The sequence below is a fragment of the Trametes versicolor genome (assembly GCF_000271585.1).
Source record: "Trametes versicolor FP-101664 SS1 unplaced genomic scaffold TRAVEscaffold_7, whole genome shotgun sequence".
NCBI classification, from domain to species: Eukaryota; Fungi; Basidiomycota; class Agaricomycetes; order Polyporales; family Polyporaceae; genus Trametes; species Trametes versicolor.
In genome coordinates, this window is record NW_007360327.1 from 760,824 (window position 1) to 777,725 (window position 16,902).

Sequence of the window (16,902 nt, forward strand, 5' to 3'; positions counted from 1 at the left end):
GGGCGACGACTCGGAAGACACGCTCCGCTACATTCTACCCCGGAGGTCTTCAAATCGACTGCGGCAGGTTGACAGGCGGGCGTTGACACAACTCTACAGTCATAACCTCCACGGACCTTCTTATTCTGCCGAAACCTACCTTGTCCGGGAGCTCTCGGACAGCCATGTCCATATCACTTCTACGACGGGGAACTTCAATTTCCTGGTGGGGCCCACGGGTACCCTCAAACGTCGCCGATGTCCTGATTTGCAAGTTCGTGGATTTCGGTGATGTAGAGCAGTACAGAGGGGAACAGTCCAAACGAGAAATGGTGGTTTACTGGCCGGCACGAGATCAGTGTTGCATTGCCTCGGCGCCGCCGCCATTGCCCTTCTTCTTCGCAAGCTCGTTCCTGTAAGTGTGCACGCGGTCAGAGAGCGGTCACAGGCGGTAAGAAAATATGGTGACGCACCTTAGCTGCACGCTGAAATCATCTTCGATGTCGTCGTCGTCCCAGTTGTCCTCCCACAGCTTGTCCCCGCCCGACTTCGCCGCGCCGGGTGCCGTACCGGCCAAATGCGCAAGGTCCGTTTGTGAGTCGTCCCAGTCTATGTGTTGGACGCAAGTCAGCATGTATGCTGCAGGACGCGTGCAGGGTCAACGTGCCTGCTACCGCGAACTCCTCGAATTCATCATCCTCCTCTAGCACGCCGAGGTGCGGGACGTCGTCATCTTTTGTGTGTTCGACTGCAGCAGAAGTGCCCTGTACGGGCTGAGATGTTGACGCAGCAGCAGCAGACATGGTAGAGGCGTAGAGGTCAGAACAGACGCGAAGTGCAAGGTGGTAGAGAGCTGGTGAGTTTGGCGGAGGAATGCGACGCGTCAGTGAGCGGGTGAGCGTGGGAATCGAGACGCGTGCTCACGCGTCTCGGCGCCTATGTACGCGATCGCAATACTACAAGACAATTCCTTACGACTGCCTCTCATCTTGCAGCCCAACGCTGAGACAGGACTGGTTTCCAAGCTGCTATGGCAGGCTGGTGTGTGCTATATGCTGAATATGAACGATATGGCGGGCCTCCTTCAGATCAAACCACAAATAGTCAAGTACTCATGGCGATTGACTGGCTCTATCACGGTCGGGCTTTCCACAAATCCAATTGCAGCTGTGTTCTCGCCGGTGCGTCCTCCGAGATCAGACCAGTTTCCTGCGTGCGCACTCATGCAAGAGGACTCATCGCTTCACTATAGCTGGTTACCACGCGCGTATCACTAAAATCAAACTACTCACCGCCGCACTTCTTGGCTCGCACGCCTTCCGACCGCAGATCCTCGCCCGAGAGAATCGGACTTCACTGTGGCTGGTTCTGCACACCCTAGCATCCACAGTCACTCGGGATGACATCAGTCGGCTCGCGTGATCCACTCAGAAGCCAGGAAATGCCACCGCTATGGAAGCCCTCGCACCCTGTGTCGATAGCGCTTTACCCGCCAGTCATATCGCATATGTCGCTCTCCCACGCGTCGCGCGGTCTCATCAGGTCTCGTTCTGCACAATGTCGCAGGACCACATACCGCCGGGACAGCCGACGCGTACGCCAGACGGTGATGCTGGAAACGTTCTCCCAGAACGCGCTTTGGGCGCGTGGGTTGTGCGGACATTGGACCGCGGTCGCTCACCTTTGATGACAGCTCCCATTCATGGCGGGCGGGAGGAAGAGTATATATACCGCACATGGGGGCCCACGAGGCTGATCCTCTCAGCTCATTGACTTCCCTTTCACACAGCGTACTCGTTCGTTCCATACAGCGTCCAGCAAGCCCAACCCTCAATATGCCGACCCAGCTTGTCCAGGCGGCCGTCATATGCGGTATAACCTGGATGCTATGGAGGTTCTGTCGCCAGTGGGTCGTCAAGTCTTCTCTGGACAACATCCCGGGCCCGTCGTCGAACTCATGGGTCTATGGTATGTAGACATCGGTGCTGCCGTTGCTTGAAAGCTATCTAACTCCGAGCTTGTGCATAGGCAACCTATCACAGTTGCTCGCGCTGGACTCGTGGCCATTCCACAATCATCTTCTGGAGAATTATCCCGGCATCGCATCACTTAAGGGTTCGTTCGGAGTGAGTGTTGTCACATGTACGAGAGGAACTAGCCGGTAACATGACACTTCCAGTCGAAAATCCTGTACGTCTTCGAGCCGAGCGCCCTCCACCACGTCTTCGTCAAAGACCAGTACATCTACGATGAGGGACAGTTCTTCTTCAGGTGCGTTTGTCCTAGAGCCAACTCACAGATATACTGATAACCTGCCCTTTGTCAGGAGCAACGAGCTTCTCCTGGGCAAAGGCCTTCTCGCAACCTGGGGTAAGAATGTCGGCCGCTATCACGCCGCACTGCATCCTGACGCCCTTCCGCGCAGGTGACCACCACCGCAAACAGCGCAAGATGCTCAACCCGGTGTTCTCGCCGAAGCACATGCGGCACATGGTGCCCATCTTCTACGACGTCGGACGTCTCGTACGTAGCGTGCAGTGTATGCCGGCTCTGTCCCCCACCTCACCTCCCCCTAGCTCGTTCGTGCCATCGACGAGCGCGTCCGCGCGGGTGCCGCAGAGCTCGACATCAACGAATGGATGGGCCGCACCGCGCTCGAGTTCGTCGGGCAGGCCGGGCTCGGCTATTCGTTCGACCCGCTCGTTAACGACAAAGCGGACGAGTTTGCGTCCAGCTTGAAGTCGTTCAGGTGTGCTTCGGCCCTACACTCCGCGTACCAGACCTATCTGACCCCCGCTACAGCGGTGCCCTGGCGAAGGCCGCGATCCCCAGGCGCATCCTACCGTATCTCCCTAGAATTCAAGGGCCGTTTGCGGGCTTGGGCCGCTGGCTCATGAGCAAGGTCCCACACGATGGCGTGCAGACGCTGGTCGCGCTCGCGGACAAGCTGTGGGGACGGTCGACCGATATCTACTCGAACAAGAAGGTGGCGCTTGAGCGCGGGGAGTCCCTCGGGGAGCGGGTAGGGGACGGGAAGGATATCATGAGCACTCTGCGTACGTGCGCACCGGCATGCCGGTGCGATCCGTCATGCTGAACAGGTTGTTGCAGTGAAGGCAAACATGGAGGCCTCCGGAGAAGACAAGCTCGCGGAAGAGGAGCTGATTGGGCAGATGGGGTGCGTCCAGCCACGGTCGCTGCCTCCCCCGATTCTGATATCAGTCGTCCCGACACAGCACCCTCATTCTGGCAGCAGTGGACACGACTTCCAACGCGCTGTCCCTCATCATGACGCGTCTCGCCGAGCACCCGGACGTACAGCAGAAGCTCCGCGAGGAGATCCTCAGTGCTGGCGCAGACAGAGGCCTCGACTTCGACGCGCTCATGGGCCTCCCGTTGCTGGAAGCGGTCTGTCGCGAGACCCTGAGAATGTACGTCCTATCATATTCTTTTCGGCACGCAGTTCGCTCACACGTGGACCCCTATATAGCGACGCCCCAGTGACCCAGGTGTTCAGAGAGTGCGCATCCCGCCACCATGCCGCGCGACCCTAGGAGCTGACTACGTGCATAGGGTTAACCAGGATGTCGTGCTTCCGCTCTCCCAGCCGATCCGCGGGCGTGACGGCTCGATGATCCACGAGATCCACGTGCCGAAGGACACAGTGGTCGTCGCGGGACTGCTCAACTGCAACCGTAACAAGGCCATTTGGGGCGAGGACGCCTACGAGTGGAAGCCTGAGCGGTTCCTCTCGCCGCTCCCGTCCACTGTCACTGAGGCGAAGATTCCTGGCGTTTACTCGAATTTGTAAGTTAAGAACCATTGTAACACTAGTTTGCACGCCACTGAACCTCACTCGATAGGATGACCTTCCTCGCCGGAGGACGCGCTTGCATGTTTGTGTCCCCTTCAATTCCCCTCTGCACGCTGTGACTGACCGCTCCTTCTGCAGTGGCTTCAAGTTCTCGCAGCTGGAGATGAGTGGGTCTCTTAACGTCTATTGCTAGTCACCCCTCACTAACAAAGCCATCGCAGAGGTCATTCTGTCCCTCCTCCTGTCCAAGTTCACTTTCGAGAAGACGGCGCAACCGATCATCTGGAACATGGCAGGCGTCCGCTACCCGTCCGTTGGGAAGTACGGCGGGAAGGCCTCGCTACCTATGAAGGTCAGCCTTTATAAGGGCGCCGGCATTTGACAACACCAATCCGCTGTGTAATTTCTACCGATATCGCACGTTGCGCACTCGCCCGAAACGACTGGCAATGCTATATCAGCAACGTTCATATCACGAATGCAGGCGCGAGCACAATATACATCTCGCTCCAACTTGTGCCGTTGGATGTGCTTAGAAGCACTTCTTGTTCTTGTGCGTGTGCTCGTATCGTACGAGCGACGATGATTCTGCCTGAATTGGCTGGCTTCTTTCAACCTTGACTGCGTAAGGTGAGGTTCTTGCCAATCGTACGCCCCCATTTTACGTATATCTAACGAACGCAATCCGATATCTGTCAACAGGTTGGGCCGTGCAAATGCCCTCTATTCATGATTGGCACCAAGGCTTCCTGATACGAGTGAAAGCGCTAACCGTCTCACCCTTCTTCATCCCTGGAAGGCCGTTCGAGGCCTATGTACAACCGTCAAATATCCTTCCGACATGCATGCGGCCAAGCACCCCTTGGCCCCGTGCTCTCCAAGCCTGCTTCGTTGCCCCATGCAGGGTTGCCTTCTGCGTTGCGTACCAATGGCCGGTCGCCCACGCGTCGTCGCATTGCATTCCGTCTGTCTTCTCAGACTTCTGGGCACCGAATGGGCTTTCTAAGCAGGCGTCAATCGGTGTCCTCGGTGTATGAATACTGGGGGAGCATGCCAGAAATTACTGCGGCTTCGCTCACCTTCAACCCTCTTGCAACTCCTAGCCAGTCTTCTCCCCGCGATCGCCCAACCTTGCCAGCGTATTGTCTCTTGCCCCAGCATGATCTGGTTGCTCGTACAGGCGGTACTCATCTGCTTCGCCACATGGTTGATCTGGACGTTGGCTCGAACCTTCGCATTCCGATCACCGTTGGATAACATACCTGGGCCGCCTTCGGAGTCTTTTGTTTACGGTATGTTGCATGTCATGTACACTCGCCATCACTCTTACTAACGACGTTGGCTTAGGAAACTTGGGACAACTAACTGCCTTAGACTCATGGCCGTACCATGAGTACCTCGTTGAGAATTATCCCGCAGGAATTGCGAGACTGCGGGGTCCTTTTGGAGTCAGTCATCCTTGGTTCTCGCTTATAAGATGGAACCCGCTGACCCCTGGCCGTGTCACACTACAGGGAAGGATATTGTACGTCTTCGACCCGAGCGCACTTTACCATATTTTGGTAAAGGATCAGCATATCTACGAAGAAGGGCAGTACTTCATTCGGTATGTTCCCCCCCCCTGAGCATAGGCTCGATGCGGTGTTCACATAACGCAGGAGCAATGAACTAGTGCTGGGAAAGGGTCTGCTTTCGACACTCGGTCAGTAAATACAAGACTTTCCTGTGTATCGGTGTAGACTCACATGCGTCCCAGGTGAACACCACAAGAAACAGCGGAAGATGCTGAACCCCGTTTTCTCCCCCAAACATATGCGGCACATGATCCCGATATTCTACAATGTTGGGCGTACCGTGTGTTTGTCCAGGCCCCGCACGTATGCGGCGTTCTCACCGTTCTGGTTATGTAGCTCGTGCATGCCATCCGGTCCAGACTGTCCGACGGGCCCACCGAGATCGACATGGCGACATGGACTGGCCGCACCGCGCTCGAAATAATGGGTCAGGCCGGCCTCGGGTGCTCCTTCGACCCTCTTGTGAACGACAAGCCCGACGAGTACGCGGCAGCATTGAAGATCTTCACGTACGTCGCGTCCTTCTACATTTACCGCACGTCGAGCCAAGACGCCATCGTCCTTATTTAGTTACGCCGTCGGCCGCTCCGCAATCCCTCGAAGAGTGTTGCCGTACCTGCCGACCATCCGCTTTGCCGGGATTGGCCGCATGCTGGTCAAGCTGGTCCCTCACGAGGGCGTCCAGCTCCTTTCCCGAGTATCCGAGATATTCTGGGCCCGCGCGTCGGCGATCTACAAGGAAAAGAAAAATGCTTTGGAGCAGGGGGATGTTGCCGTCTCCCAGCAGGTTGGAGGAGGGAAGGATATCATGAGCATCCTCTGTGCGTCCTAGGCCGAACTAACAGCGTTCGTTCACTAACAACGTAGATCTTGCACAGTGAAAGCGAACATGGAGGTATCGGGGGACGAAAGACTCGATGAAGATGAACTCGTTGGGCAAATGAGGTTCGTTGTCCAGCACTACCATTTCTGGATCGAACCCTCCTCACACAACCACGCAGCACCCTTATCATGGCGGCGGTCGACACGACCTCCAATGCACTATCCGCAATTTTCACGCTTCTAGCAGAACACCCGGATGTCCAGCAGAAGCTTCGTGCAGAGATTCTAGAGGCTGGCGCGGACAAAGGATTAGATTTCGACGCCCTCATGGGTTTGCCTTATCTGGAGGCGGTCTGTCGCGAGACGTTGAGACTGTAAGCATGGCAGACAGACCCTTTCCGAAATCCATATTATCGTGCTGATGTACTACTAGTCATGCGCCACTAGCACAGGTATTTCGCGAGTGCGTTGCTCTGTTCCCAGAACCGGGCCTTTGTGACTAACGTCCCTCGTACTGCAGGACGCAGACGGACGTCATTCTCCCGCTGTCGAAACCGATCACAGGCCTGGACGGGTCGTTCATTCACGAAATCTTCATTCCAAAGAACACGTCAGTGGTAGCCGGTCTGCTGAATTGCAATCGTAACAAGGCGCTGTGGGGTGAAGACGCGTACGAGTGGAAGCCCGAGCGCTGGCTTGCCCCCCTTCCGACCGCCGTCACCGAGGCGCGAATGCCCGGTGTATACTCGAATTTGTAAGCATCTCACTACCTATATGCGGTGTCTCATATCTCACTTCTTGTTAGGATGACCTTCCTCGGCGGCGGGCGCGCGTGCATGTACGTACCCTGGGTTTGAAAGATCCGTGACGTACTCACTCAGTGGTCCACCTGTTGCAGCGGATTCAAGTTCTCGCAGCTGGAAATGAGTGCGTGCTCCTACCTTTCTCCGCTCATACAGCACTTGGGCTAACGATATGATGGTAGAGGTTCTGCTGTCCCTTCTACTCGCCAACTTCACCTTCGAGCTGTCTGACAAGCGCATCGTGTGGAATTTCGGAGGTGTCCGATACCCCTCCGTGGGCCAGAAAGGGGGGAAAGCTTCTCTACCCATGATGCTTCGCGTGTACCCCAGCAAGGAGTAGCGCGCTGATTCCTGACCTGGGCCTGTCAGTATATATACCGTGCCGGAACACAACTGTGAAGCAACGGGACGAGCAGCTAAATAGATTAATCGGAGCGTGCACCTGTATGGAGTGTCCAATACACGCGCCCGTACGTCGGCGACCGCAACGTCCGCCTTCGTCCGTATCATACTCCGTATCGTACAAATAAGCAATAAATCACACGCGCACAAGTCGCAATACACGAATGCAGAATGCAGGCAGGGGATAGGGATGTGCACGGCGGCTCTATCGGGCGGACGAAAAATGTGCCGTGTCCGTCATCGCACACTTCCCTGGTGAGTCCGAACGTACGACTCCGGAAGGCGGCTCTCCGAGGGCGGCGCAGTGTCATCGTCATTGATCCCGACCACGTCCACGTCTTCGTCCTCCCGCGCGGGCAGGTGGTACTCGTATGTCAGAGAAGCCTGTTTGGACCCCGGTCTCCGGCCCATATACACGCCGGCCATGTTTTGCGTCCTAACCACTGCTCTCTTCCTGCGTGGGGGTGAGGGCGTTGGGGGCGGCGACATGTCCCTGCGGTAGGGAGAGGGGCCGCTACGGGATGGCGGAGCGTCTTCGCGGTACGGAGAGGGGCCGCTACGGGATGGCGGAGCGTCTTCGCGGTACGGCGAGGGCGGGACGGAGGAGAGGGGAGACGACTGCTGCGTGGTGCTGCTGATCGTCCGCGAGATCTTGGGAGGAGAGGGAAAGTGCATCGACCCGAGGGACGAAAGTGGCGAGGATATCTCCGACAGCGTGCTGCTCATGCGGGACATATTGTAAGGAGACGATGTGTGTCGGGAGCGCGGAGGGGTGGATAGAGGCGAGGAGGTCTGGAAGGGTGGACAGGCAGCTGCTAAAGGTGGTGAAGCGCAGTCGTCTGAAGTTGGTGGGGAGGACAACGGAGAAGATAGCGGTGCTGGTGTGGTAGATGGACAGGGGAGCTTCTGCACAGACGTTTCAATCACGACTCCTGCCATAAACTGTGAGCGCGCCGGTAGCTTTATGGTGAGCCGCTTCGGATCGTCGCGGGACGATGGAGGCGTAGGCAAACTACCACTCCGTTCTTTCCGCGGCCTGCTCTCCTTCGGCTTCGGCTTCACTTGTGTCTTCCGCGCCTTCTTCGCAGGTGAAACGGGCGACAGCGGAGGCGCACCTGCCTTACGCTTCTTGGTCGGATGACCATGTCCGTCATTCTCAGAATGCGACTGCTCTTTCCGCTTCTTGCCCTTCTTGACCGGGGACTGATCTTGGTTCGCATGAGCGGCCTCCTCCCTCTCCTTCTCCTCAGCCTGTCTTGCCATCTCCGCTGCCGCCTCTTCCCTTCGCCGCCTCCGCTCCTGCGCCGCCTCCTTCGCCTGCTCCTCCCGCTCCAACTCCTCGTGCACCATCCTCGCAAAGCTCTGTGCGTCTCCTCGTATCCACACGTCGAACACACCCTCCCACTCTCTTGTCGGCACCGGGAAGTCGAGGTTCAGATACACAGTCCGCACCGGGGGCTCCTCGTCCTCGGCGGGCGAGCGGCGCGGCGACGGCGTGGGAGTCGCGAGGCCGTGGGAGGACGTCGCGGCATCTTCGGGCGGGGCATTCATCGCGTCATACCGCGAGCGCACGGCTTTCGAGAACTCGCGCACGATGCGCTTCGTGCCGGGAACGCGCAGGCTAGTGCCCACCACGAGAAGCAAGTCTGCGCCGGCCCGGCCCTTGCCCTTCGAGCTGCCGATCAGATCCTTCCGCACGACGTTACCCACCTCTTCGCCGTCCTTGTGGTCTTCGTTATACAAGACGACACTCGGGCGCAGTCGCCCGACCCCACGGGACCGCTTGCCCACAAGCTGCCGTGTTTCTTCTAGGGCCGTGCACTGTGGACATGGTGGGGGAGTACCAGACGCCAAAGGCCCAATGTAGTCGCGTAGAGGGTATGAATGTCTGCACGTCTGACAGTGCATCATTTGGAGGGTGCCATGGAGAGGGATGCATCGGGGCGTTTCCGCCGGCGGAGATGGTAGCCGGCCTGCGACTGGCTCTTCAGGTGGGTCGACAAGAGCAGTATTTGCCTTTCCTTTGGCAGGGCGGGGCTTGTATCGCTTGCAGTCGAGTTCCGGGACGCCGAAAGATAGGCCCGACTTCTCTTCTAGCGCGTCAATGTTCTGCGTGTAAACCCGGAGGAGCCGCCTGCGCTCGTCGAGAACACGGAGGAATCGATGAAATGGAGTGGGTTCCGCCGACTCCGACATCTGAGATAGTTGGGCGATCATTTGACAGAAGAGTGATGTTGTGTCTTCCGACTACAATATGAGATCATGATGTGAGCAACACTTCAACATGGAGAAACGAAAGAGGATAACGCGAGCCTTTTCAAACAACCATGGCTCGTAGCAGGTGGAATGGAGCTGCATAAGAGAAAAATGCACACATGCATGGTCGTCGTCTATACTCGAAGTAGCCACATTGAAGGATAGCGCGGGCGCGACAGCCTATTGCACTGTGGCGAGAAAATATGCGCGCCCATATTCGAGGGTGCGGCGCAGATTGACACCGAGGAATCCGAATTCTTGCGGCGCCGCATACGTTACCCTGCGGACGCTGACGGAGGACCCCAAATACACTGGGCGTTCTCTCTTCGCGAGGGCAACCGCTCGTGCATATTGCGTTGAGTGCCACGTCCGAGCAGATATCGGAGGCAATATAGTGGGTATATGCGCTCGGCCGTCGCGAGGAAGCACCGCCTGAGCATCATTACGTCCCCGACGACCAGTGTGGCCGCGAGGTGAACCGAGCTGACTACTCACGTTGAAGACGGAGGCGTCGAACAAGTCTTTCCCAGAGCTCAACGTCGGGTGGTCTTTCTTGAGGGACTGGAAAAGTCCCTCTGACGACCTAAAATCTGGGATCCCCGCTTGGACCGAGATTCCCGCACCTACCGCACCGAGCATTATCAGCATCGCGCAGCCTCAAGGGAGGGAGGATATGTACGTACCGCATACGACTGCGATACGGCGCGCCTTGAGGATGGTCTTGATGACCCGCTTGACATGGCTAGCGGAGTCAGCTGAGGGCACCAGAAACGATGGTGACGACGGTAAGGGGGCGGCCGCGTCCAGTGGGAGGAACGCCGTCATCGGGGGACGGCGACCGGATGGCGAGCGGGACGGGCGCGGAGACGAGCGGGGGCTGCGCAGGGACAGGAGGTGGGTGGAGGAAGAGAGAGGCGTTGAGTGCGCCCGTTCGCATTCCTCCCACTTGACGCGGTGGCGCGCCGTTCGGGTCGGGGCGCCTGCCTCCGACATTAATGCATCAACCAGCGGTTATCACCGTTTCTAACCATGGTCACTACTGCCACTACAATCTTCACTAACACGTCGGTTTCCACCTTGTGCCCCGTTAATCAAGGCTGTGGCCCAGACATCGCCGTCCGCGACCCCCCATGGTGCATTTGCGTCTATCTGCGCACTCACACAGGCTCACGGCGACACGACGCTGGCGTGCGCCATCCACATTGCCGGTACTTCGCCCTACTTCGCCTCAGCGTGCACTCATGTTTCATTAGATCCGTGGCATGCCATAAAGGCTACATGCAAGACGACGGGGACTACGCGGTACTTTCCATGGATCAGGAAAGCTCCGACGTCATGAAGTCTTACACGAAGCGTACGAGTCTGCATTGCAGCCGTTATGCATATTACTTGCTATGGCGCGGAGTGATTCCTGAACGCCTCAGCAGACCCTGCGAGCTCGCGGAAGCTGTCATCAAGTCATATCCGGTACACAGTTGAGACAAGTCGTGAGATCGATTACAAAGGTACAAGTACAATCCTCTTCTCAGTTCCTCTTCGTCTATTCCGACATAGCAGCGTTCACCGCCCGGTAGAGCGGTCCACATCGACGTCCTCTTCATCGTCAATTACTCCAGTCTGGCCGAGCTGGCGATCCATCTCGCGCTCCTGCTTGTAGGCATCCACGTCGACGCCCCGGGTGTACCCAGAGACATCTCTCTCCTCCTCAGTGGTGCTCGAGAGCAGGTCATCGACCTCCCCTGAGATGTATATGAGAAGTCGTCCACGTGCAAATATACTGAACTCACTGTTAGGGATCTGGCCGGACTGCTCAGACCGCTTGGTCTCATGGTCCTCCTTCTTGTAGTCAAGGTCGTCGTCGTACGCGGCGTTGCCGGAAGCACCGCCTGACTGCGGCTTGTACGCCTTGTCGTCCTGGTTGGCCGAAGCCGTGTTATGGCCGCGAGACTGGTTGACCATGGTGAATTGCGTGTTGTGAAGTTGGGCTTCGAAGGAAAGAGGGGATGTTGGCTATCGTCTGTCGTCCAGAGGCGAGGTATATATATACGACTGGATGCCTCCGCATCCGCCATCCGTGTGTTGACCTCAGCTCGACGTCACCAAGGGTCGGATCGTCGGGTAGGACGCGAGACTTGCCGCTTGCAGCAAGTCACCTTCTACAACAGGGAAAGTAGCATACGATCACTCCTTTCCACATGTCGGTATGACGGGTGGTGAAACGGTGAAGCAGTGACGATTTGCGGGACGAGTGAATACGGGAGGGTGGTCATAGAACGACGGACCATGGTGGAGACCGGGGCGACCGTACTAGGCACCTGGGCCGCGGGAGGGTGGTACACATCGGCCCTATGCCAGGTTATATGGATACGCATGCCCGTTACTTGCATCACAGTCGTGTGCTAAACAGCAACATACGTCTCCCTGGGAGGTTGACAGCACGCAGAGGACAGCGAGCTGGACAGCGTCGATATCGTCGAAAGCAGACGAGATCGAGTGAACCTGGTCGACGGGCCCAAAATTTGCACCGCCACCGATTCCAGTGGGCAACCGCGGCCGGCTGGCCTAATGGTTAAGGCGTCAGTTTCCGGTGCTTTCTTAGCCACTAGTAGCTGAAGATTCTCGGTTCGAATCCGAGGTTGGTCGTTCTTTTTGGACCCCTTTGTATGGGAGGAGTACTACAGTATCCTCGGAGAACGGACGGCAGTCTTTTTCTTCTCTTCAGGCCGTGAAACACGTTCAAACCTCCGAAGTGTCTGTCGAGCCTACCGTGACTGCGCCAGATTGCCTAAACGGGAAGGATGTCACGCGCGCTGTGGCTGAGTGAACGGTGCGGCATGTGCGCTGCAGCGAGCGCCGTTCCGCTGCGTTCTCTCTGTTCAACTCCGTCTTCTCTCCTCATCTCAACCTCGTCTTCCTGGCCGAGACGCTGGACCCGCCTCTCTGAGCCACAGAGGACAATATGTCTTTCTTCTCTTCCTCGTCGTCGAACAATCTCGTGAACAACGCCGCCGCTCCGGCGGAGAAAGATATCGAGGTCGCCGACCCCCCGACCGACTCCATCTCCTCCGTCGCGTTCTCTCCTACTGCGGATTATCTTGCAGTAGGCTCTTGGGACAACAATGTACGTGGAGAGAGCTTCGGCGACGCGTCGAATACGGAGGAGAACTGACATTGTACCCGGTGGCTAGGTTCGCATATATGAAGTTGGCGCGAACGGGCAGACCCAGGGCAAGGCGATGTACTCTCACCAAGGGCCTGTTCTGAGCGTATGCTGGAACAAGGTATGTGCTTCCCTACCCCGGAAAGTAATAGGTAGATATGAACCCGCGCACATCAGGACGGGTCCAAGATTCTGTCTGGGGGTGCGGATAATGCTGGACGCATGTTCGACGTGACTACAGGCCAGGCCTCCCAGGTCGCGCAGCACGACGCGCCAATTCGCGTCGTGCGGTGGATCGAGTCCCCGCAGGGCAGCGTGCTTGCCACTGGCAGTTGGGATAAAACAGTCAAGGTCAGTCGCTCGCTCTCTTTGTACTAGGGACGCGGCTAATATACCGGACTGGCTGCAGTACTGGGACCTGCGTCAACCGGCCCCTGTATCTACCGTGCAGCTCCCTGAGCGCTGCTATACCATGGATGTCCAATACCCCCTAATGGTCGTCGGCACTGCTGAGCGGCACATCCAAGTGTTCAACCTCGCCAACCCGACTACGCCATTCAAGGTACGTACCCGCCACACAGCCCATTCTGATCACCACGCCTAACCTCTATGCCGTTATACTCCGTAGACACTTGTTTCGCCACTGAAGTGGCAGACACGCGTAGTCTCCTGCTTCCCTACCGCGAATGGTTTCGCAGTGGGAAGTATCGAAGGCCGCGTAGCTATCCAGTGCGTTCTTTCGCTAGCTTCGGCTCACGTACAGCTCACTAACCTCTAGTCGCATTCCAATAGATATGTAGAAGAGAAAGATGCCTCGTAAGTACCTCCCTTGAGCTTCTGGTGTTGACTGAGCCACTGAACCACCAAACAGCAACAACTTCTCCTTCAAGTGCCACCGCAAAGACCAGTCACCGACCTCCAAGGACCAGTCGCTCGTCTACGCCGTAAACGACATCGGCTTCCACCCCGTACACGGCACCTTCTCGACCTGCGGTAAGCCCCGCAGCCCCATGCCCCAACGTCTCCCACCCGCTCACCCGCTCACGTCCCATGTCCGCAGGATCCGACGGCACCATCAACTTCTGGGACAAAGACGCGCGCACGCGCCTGAAATGTACGTCTGTCTCCCTCTTGACCTCGCACCCGCGCTGACCGACAGCATACGCGCCGCCAGCCTTCGAGTCCGCGCCTGGCCCGGTGGCGTGCTCGGCGTTCAACCGCGCGGGCACGATCTTCGCGTACGCGGTCTCGTACGACTGGTCCAAGGGCCACTCGGGCATGACGCCCGGCCACCCGAACAAGCTCATGCTGCACGCGTGCAAGGACGAGGAGGTGAAGCGCAAGCCCTCGAAGCGGTGAGACGGGCTGCGCGATACCAGTACGCGCAGTGTGCGTATGGCCGCTCGTGTGCCACAGTGGCGCGCGTGGTTCATGTTGCGACCGCCGCGAGCGTTCTATATACAGCCATGTTTTGGCCAAGTGGGGGGAGCGTTGGAAAAGCGGGCTCGTCGAGGGTCGAGTTGGGGGAGGGGGGGGTTTCTGCTACTGCTGTTTGTCTATCGCTGTAATCACAAGTCGTCCGCGCTGTCTGCGCCTCCGAGCGTTTCCTTGTACAGTGCTGTGTCGTGTCGTGTGCCGCCATGTTTGTCTTTGCAATCTCCTGTAAAAGGTTTCGAATTAAAGTTCCCGTCTCAGAGCTGTCCGCCCGACCTAGGGGAGCCTAGGGGCCACGATTTTAAAATTCTCGATCGCCTTAACTGCATTCAGCGACGGACGTCATTCAGGGTCCTCTGTCAAATTGCAGACAGATTGCAGACGGGCACACGACGGGAATGAGGTTTGCTCCTCAAAGACATGCATGCATTAGATGCTGGTATAGACGACAACCCTCGACAGCGGTGGGAATTAGGTAAAGCAGCACCCCCTACGAGTATCTATGAGCGCCGGGGCCCGCTAGGCGGGGCGCGGGCGGATGTAGTAGTGTACATTTGGCTGGGTCGTGGCGCGCATCGTGATAAAACATCCATAGAAAAGAATAAGCGAGCGAGCAGAGCAGAGCAGGGGAAGCGACGGCGGGCGGGGAAGGGGAGCGGATGAACATCACTCCTCCTTCCCGAGCGCGGCCTTGGCCTCCTTCGCCTCCAAGGCTTGGACCTGCAGCATGGGGTCGAGCTCGGAGAGCGGCTGGCGATACGACTTGCCCATGCGGTCTGCCCACGTGAAGTACTGCAGACGGAGGGGTGTCGGTCAGCTGCACGGGCGGAGATTGCGAGGACAAAGATAGCGTACCTGGCCGTAGTTCACCGTGAAGTAGATGTGGTGCAGCGTATGGTGCGCAGGGCCGTTGATGATCGTCTCCAGTGGGTGGCCGGTTATCATATCCGAGTCGTGGATGAAGATGGACCAGAAGTTCACGAACACGAACATGCCGAGGTAGAGCTTGCTGTGCATGGGGAACAGGAAGACGAACATGTGGTACGGCAGGCCTTGCGCGTAGCCGTCGAGCGGGTGGAACGCGTGCGACGCAAAGGGCGTGGGGACTGCAAAGTGAAACGTTAGTGACATCCGGGCGGTAAACGAGGAGCAAGACGCACTGATCCACTTGTGGTGCGGCTTGTGCAACCACTTGTAGCATATAGGGTGGTGCTCCCAACGGTGGATCCAGTATATGCAGTAGTCCGTGAACCCGAGGAAACTGAATATCGCCGTTAGTTACTGCGTGGCGCAAAGCGGATACGAACTACTCACAAGAACACGGAGAAGATCAGATACGTCCACCCGTATTTCGAGACGTCGTTGTACATCATGGAGTAGCCGCGAACCTCCGCGATGAACCACGGCAAAGTGAGGAGCGTCATTGTGGGGAACCCCCTCAAGCTCATCGCAATCTCCTGCTTGACCTGGTTCTTGAGGAACCGCGGGTGCTTCATCATCTTGTGGTCAAAGATGTACTTGTACGAGAGGCCGGCGAAGGTGAAGTAGAGTACATGGATGCCGACGAGCGTGACGGTGAGGAGGGAGATGATTTGGCGCGGCAGGTAGTCCCGCGGCCACGCAGAGGCGACGGTCTCGGAAGCGACCAAGGGCGAGGTCAGAAGTTCGTCTGGGAGCGGCGGATGGGGAATGTATGAAATTAGCTGGGACCATGCCGAAGAGTGGGAGGGGAGGGCGGGGACGTGGGAGGAATTGTATAGACCGGGCGCATTCGTGTACGCGGTTGTGAACGCTGAGACAGGAAGCACGGCGGCCCACGCCTTGTCGAGGAGGTAGTCGTCTGCGAGGTTGAGGAGAACGTCCATGGCGCCGGGGGGACTGGGGCGGCGCTGATGGTTTTGAGGTGTACGGCTGAGAGGGGAAGAGGCTGAGCGACCACGGCGAGACCGGGTGCGGCTCCGCGCTGCTTATATTCCAGGCGCGCGTCCCCAAAGTCGTGCCACTCTCATTTTTGACACATCCCTCTTGCATGTGATCAGATTAGATCTCACCAGCATCTAATCTTATCGCCCCCCGCGGCCTCCCGCAGTTTCCCCGCAAGGGTCCTCCCCACCCACACCCCGTCCATCTCCACCCCTTCCTGCTCATTGAATGCTGCCGCACGGTCTGGCGACGCACCACAAGGCATGCCTTGGCGCACCAGGCCGGCCAGAAGCAATGCGCACAAATCGTGCCCGCTCGCCCGGAAGGCCTGGTTACGGCCGGGGCTGGCCGAACCGGTCCCACCGTCCGCGCGTTGCCCCTTCCGCTTCCGCGCCCCGAGCGGCGAGCATGTCAGACCGTATTGCGCAACGTACGTCTCGGGCGCTGATATCGAGCCGCACTGACAGTGCGGCACTGTTGTGCGTGCATCGTCGTACGACGTCCGTTATCGCGCGTGTTCATCTCCGCTCCAGGCGCGACACCGTGGCGTCTCCTATGTATGTTTGTGCGCTCTAGTGCAGTCGCCGCCTCGGTGCCGAGATCAGGAGCCATAATCGAGTGCACTGGAGCGGGCCAGGGGCACTCCGGAGGTGTGGACACATAGTCGGACGATCAGCAAAGAGGCAGCAGTGACAGTATGAGGGAAAAGCAAGCAGCGTCCCGCACAGTCGTGTC

The 16,902-nt window shown here is 57.8% G+C and overlaps 6 protein-coding genes and 1 non-coding gene across 7 annotated transcripts; 3 read left to right on the forward strand and 4 right to left on the reverse strand.

Annotated features, from left to right (window-relative positions):
* Positions 1-252: 252 nt before the first annotated feature.
* On the reverse strand, positions 253-800 carry TRAVEDRAFT_72490 (proteasome regulatory particle lid subunit SEM1). Its single transcript, XM_008041393.1, has 3 exons — positions 647-800; positions 453-588; positions 253-392 (listed from the first exon to the last, which is right to left on the reverse strand). Exons 1-3 carry the CDS (start codon positions 780-782, stop codon positions 335-337), a joined length of 330 nt encoding a protein of 109 aa, XP_008039584.1. The 5' UTR covers positions 783-800; the 3' UTR covers positions 253-334.
* A 1,014-nt stretch (positions 801-1,814) lies between these two features.
* Positions 1,815-4,175, forward strand: TRAVEDRAFT_126512 (cytochrome P450; the record flags this gene model as incomplete). The annotated part of the gene is made up of 13 exons (XM_008041394.1): positions 1,815-1,947; positions 2,008-2,105; positions 2,159-2,250; positions 2,306-2,349; positions 2,405-2,502; positions 2,556-2,728; positions 2,782-3,035; positions 3,091-3,157; positions 3,216-3,453; positions 3,563-3,786; positions 3,843-3,875; positions 3,932-3,960; positions 4,015-4,175. 13 exons carry the CDS (start codon positions 1,815-1,817, stop codon positions 4,173-4,175), a joined length of 1,644 nt encoding a protein of 547 aa, XP_008039585.1.
* A 3,205-nt stretch (positions 4,176-7,380) lies between these two features.
* Positions 7,381-10,520, reverse strand: TRAVEDRAFT_65237 (DHS-like NAD/FAD-binding domain-containing protein). Its single transcript, XM_008041395.1, has 3 exons — positions 10,334-10,520; positions 10,146-10,273; positions 7,381-9,641 (listed from the first exon to the last, which is right to left on the reverse strand). The coding sequence occupies exons 1-3, from the start codon at positions 10,473-10,475 to the stop codon at positions 7,632-7,634; spliced, it is 2,280 nt and encodes a 759-aa protein (XP_008039586.1). The 5' UTR covers positions 10,476-10,520; the 3' UTR covers positions 7,381-7,631.
* A 696-nt stretch (positions 10,521-11,216) lies between these two features.
* Positions 11,217-11,561, reverse strand: TRAVEDRAFT_108294 (uncharacterized protein; the record flags this gene model as incomplete). The annotated part of the gene is made up of 2 exons (XM_008041396.1): positions 11,217-11,389; positions 11,438-11,561. Coding segments are annotated over 2 exons (297 nt in total), but the record flags the coding sequence as incomplete, so codon positions are not given.
* Positions 11,562-12,201: 640 nt separating this feature from the next.
* TRAVEDRAFT_t114 lies at positions 12,202-12,293 on the forward strand. Its single transcript has one exon. It is a non-coding gene; the product is annotated as a tRNA-Arg (tRNA).
* Positions 12,294-12,533: 240 nt separating this feature from the next.
* TRAVEDRAFT_65239 (WD40 repeat-like protein) lies at positions 12,534-14,169 on the forward strand (the record flags this gene model as incomplete). The annotated part of the gene is made up of 9 exons (XM_008041397.1): positions 12,534-12,771; positions 12,839-12,931; positions 12,988-13,161; positions 13,220-13,372; positions 13,439-13,539; positions 13,603-13,626; positions 13,682-13,803; positions 13,871-13,924; positions 13,970-14,169. Exons 1-9 carry the CDS (start codon positions 12,610-12,612, stop codon positions 14,167-14,169), a joined length of 1,083 nt encoding a protein of 360 aa, XP_008039588.1. The 5' UTR covers positions 12,534-12,609.
* Positions 14,170-14,637: 468 nt separating this feature from the next.
* On the reverse strand, positions 14,638-16,234 carry TRAVEDRAFT_149751 (C-5 sterol desaturase). The gene is made up of 3 exons (XM_008041398.1): positions 15,559-16,234; positions 15,100-15,505; positions 14,638-15,036 (listed from the first exon to the last, which is right to left on the reverse strand). Exons 1-3 carry the CDS (start codon positions 16,107-16,109, stop codon positions 14,911-14,913), a joined length of 1,083 nt encoding a protein of 360 aa, XP_008039589.1. The 5' UTR covers positions 16,110-16,234; the 3' UTR covers positions 14,638-14,910.
* Between the last annotated feature and the right edge of the window lie 668 nt (positions 16,235-16,902).

What these genes read in the sequence shown, in the direction of transcription:
- TRAVEDRAFT_149751 (XM_008041398.1), bottom strand. Translation starts at nt 16,109, where the DNA reads ATGGACGTTCTCCTCAACCTCGCAGACGACTACCTCCTCGACAAGGCG. An exon ending in CTGATCTTCTCCGTGTTCTT is followed by an intron (nt 15,506 to 15,558) that starts GTGAGTAGTTCG and finishes GGCGATATTCAG; the next exon opens with TTTCCTCGGGTTCACGGACT. An exon ending in TCACGGTGAACTACGGCCAG is followed by an intron (nt 15,037 to 15,099) that starts GTACGCTATCTT and finishes CTCCGTCTGCAG; the next exon opens with TACTTCACGTGGGCAGACCG.
- TRAVEDRAFT_65237 (XM_008041395.1), bottom strand. Translation starts at nt 10,475, where the DNA reads ATGACGGCGTTCCTCCCACTGGACGCGGCCGCCCCCTTACCGTCGTCA. An exon ending in CCGTATCGCAGTCGTATGCG is followed by an intron (nt 10,274 to 10,333) that starts GTACGTACATAT and finishes TCGGTGCGGTAG; the next exon opens with GTGCGGGAATCTCGGTCCAA. An exon ending in TCGACGCCTCCGTCTTCAAC is followed by an intron (nt 9,642 to 10,145) that starts GTGAGTAGTCAG and finishes CTCATATTGTAG; the next exon opens with TCGGAAGACACAACATCACT.
- TRAVEDRAFT_72490 (XM_008041393.1), bottom strand. Translation starts at nt 782, where the DNA reads ATGTCTGCTGCTGCTGCGTCAACATCTCAGCCCGTACAGGGCACTTCT. An exon ending in CGAGGAGTTCGCGGTAGCAG is followed by an intron (nt 589 to 646) that starts GCACGTTGACCC and finishes TCCAACACATAG; the next exon opens with ACTGGGACGACTCACAAACG. An exon ending in GATTTCAGCGTGCAGCTAAG is followed by an intron (nt 393 to 452) that starts GTGCGTCACCAT and finishes GCACACTTACAG; the next exon opens with GAACGAGCTTGCGAAGAAGA.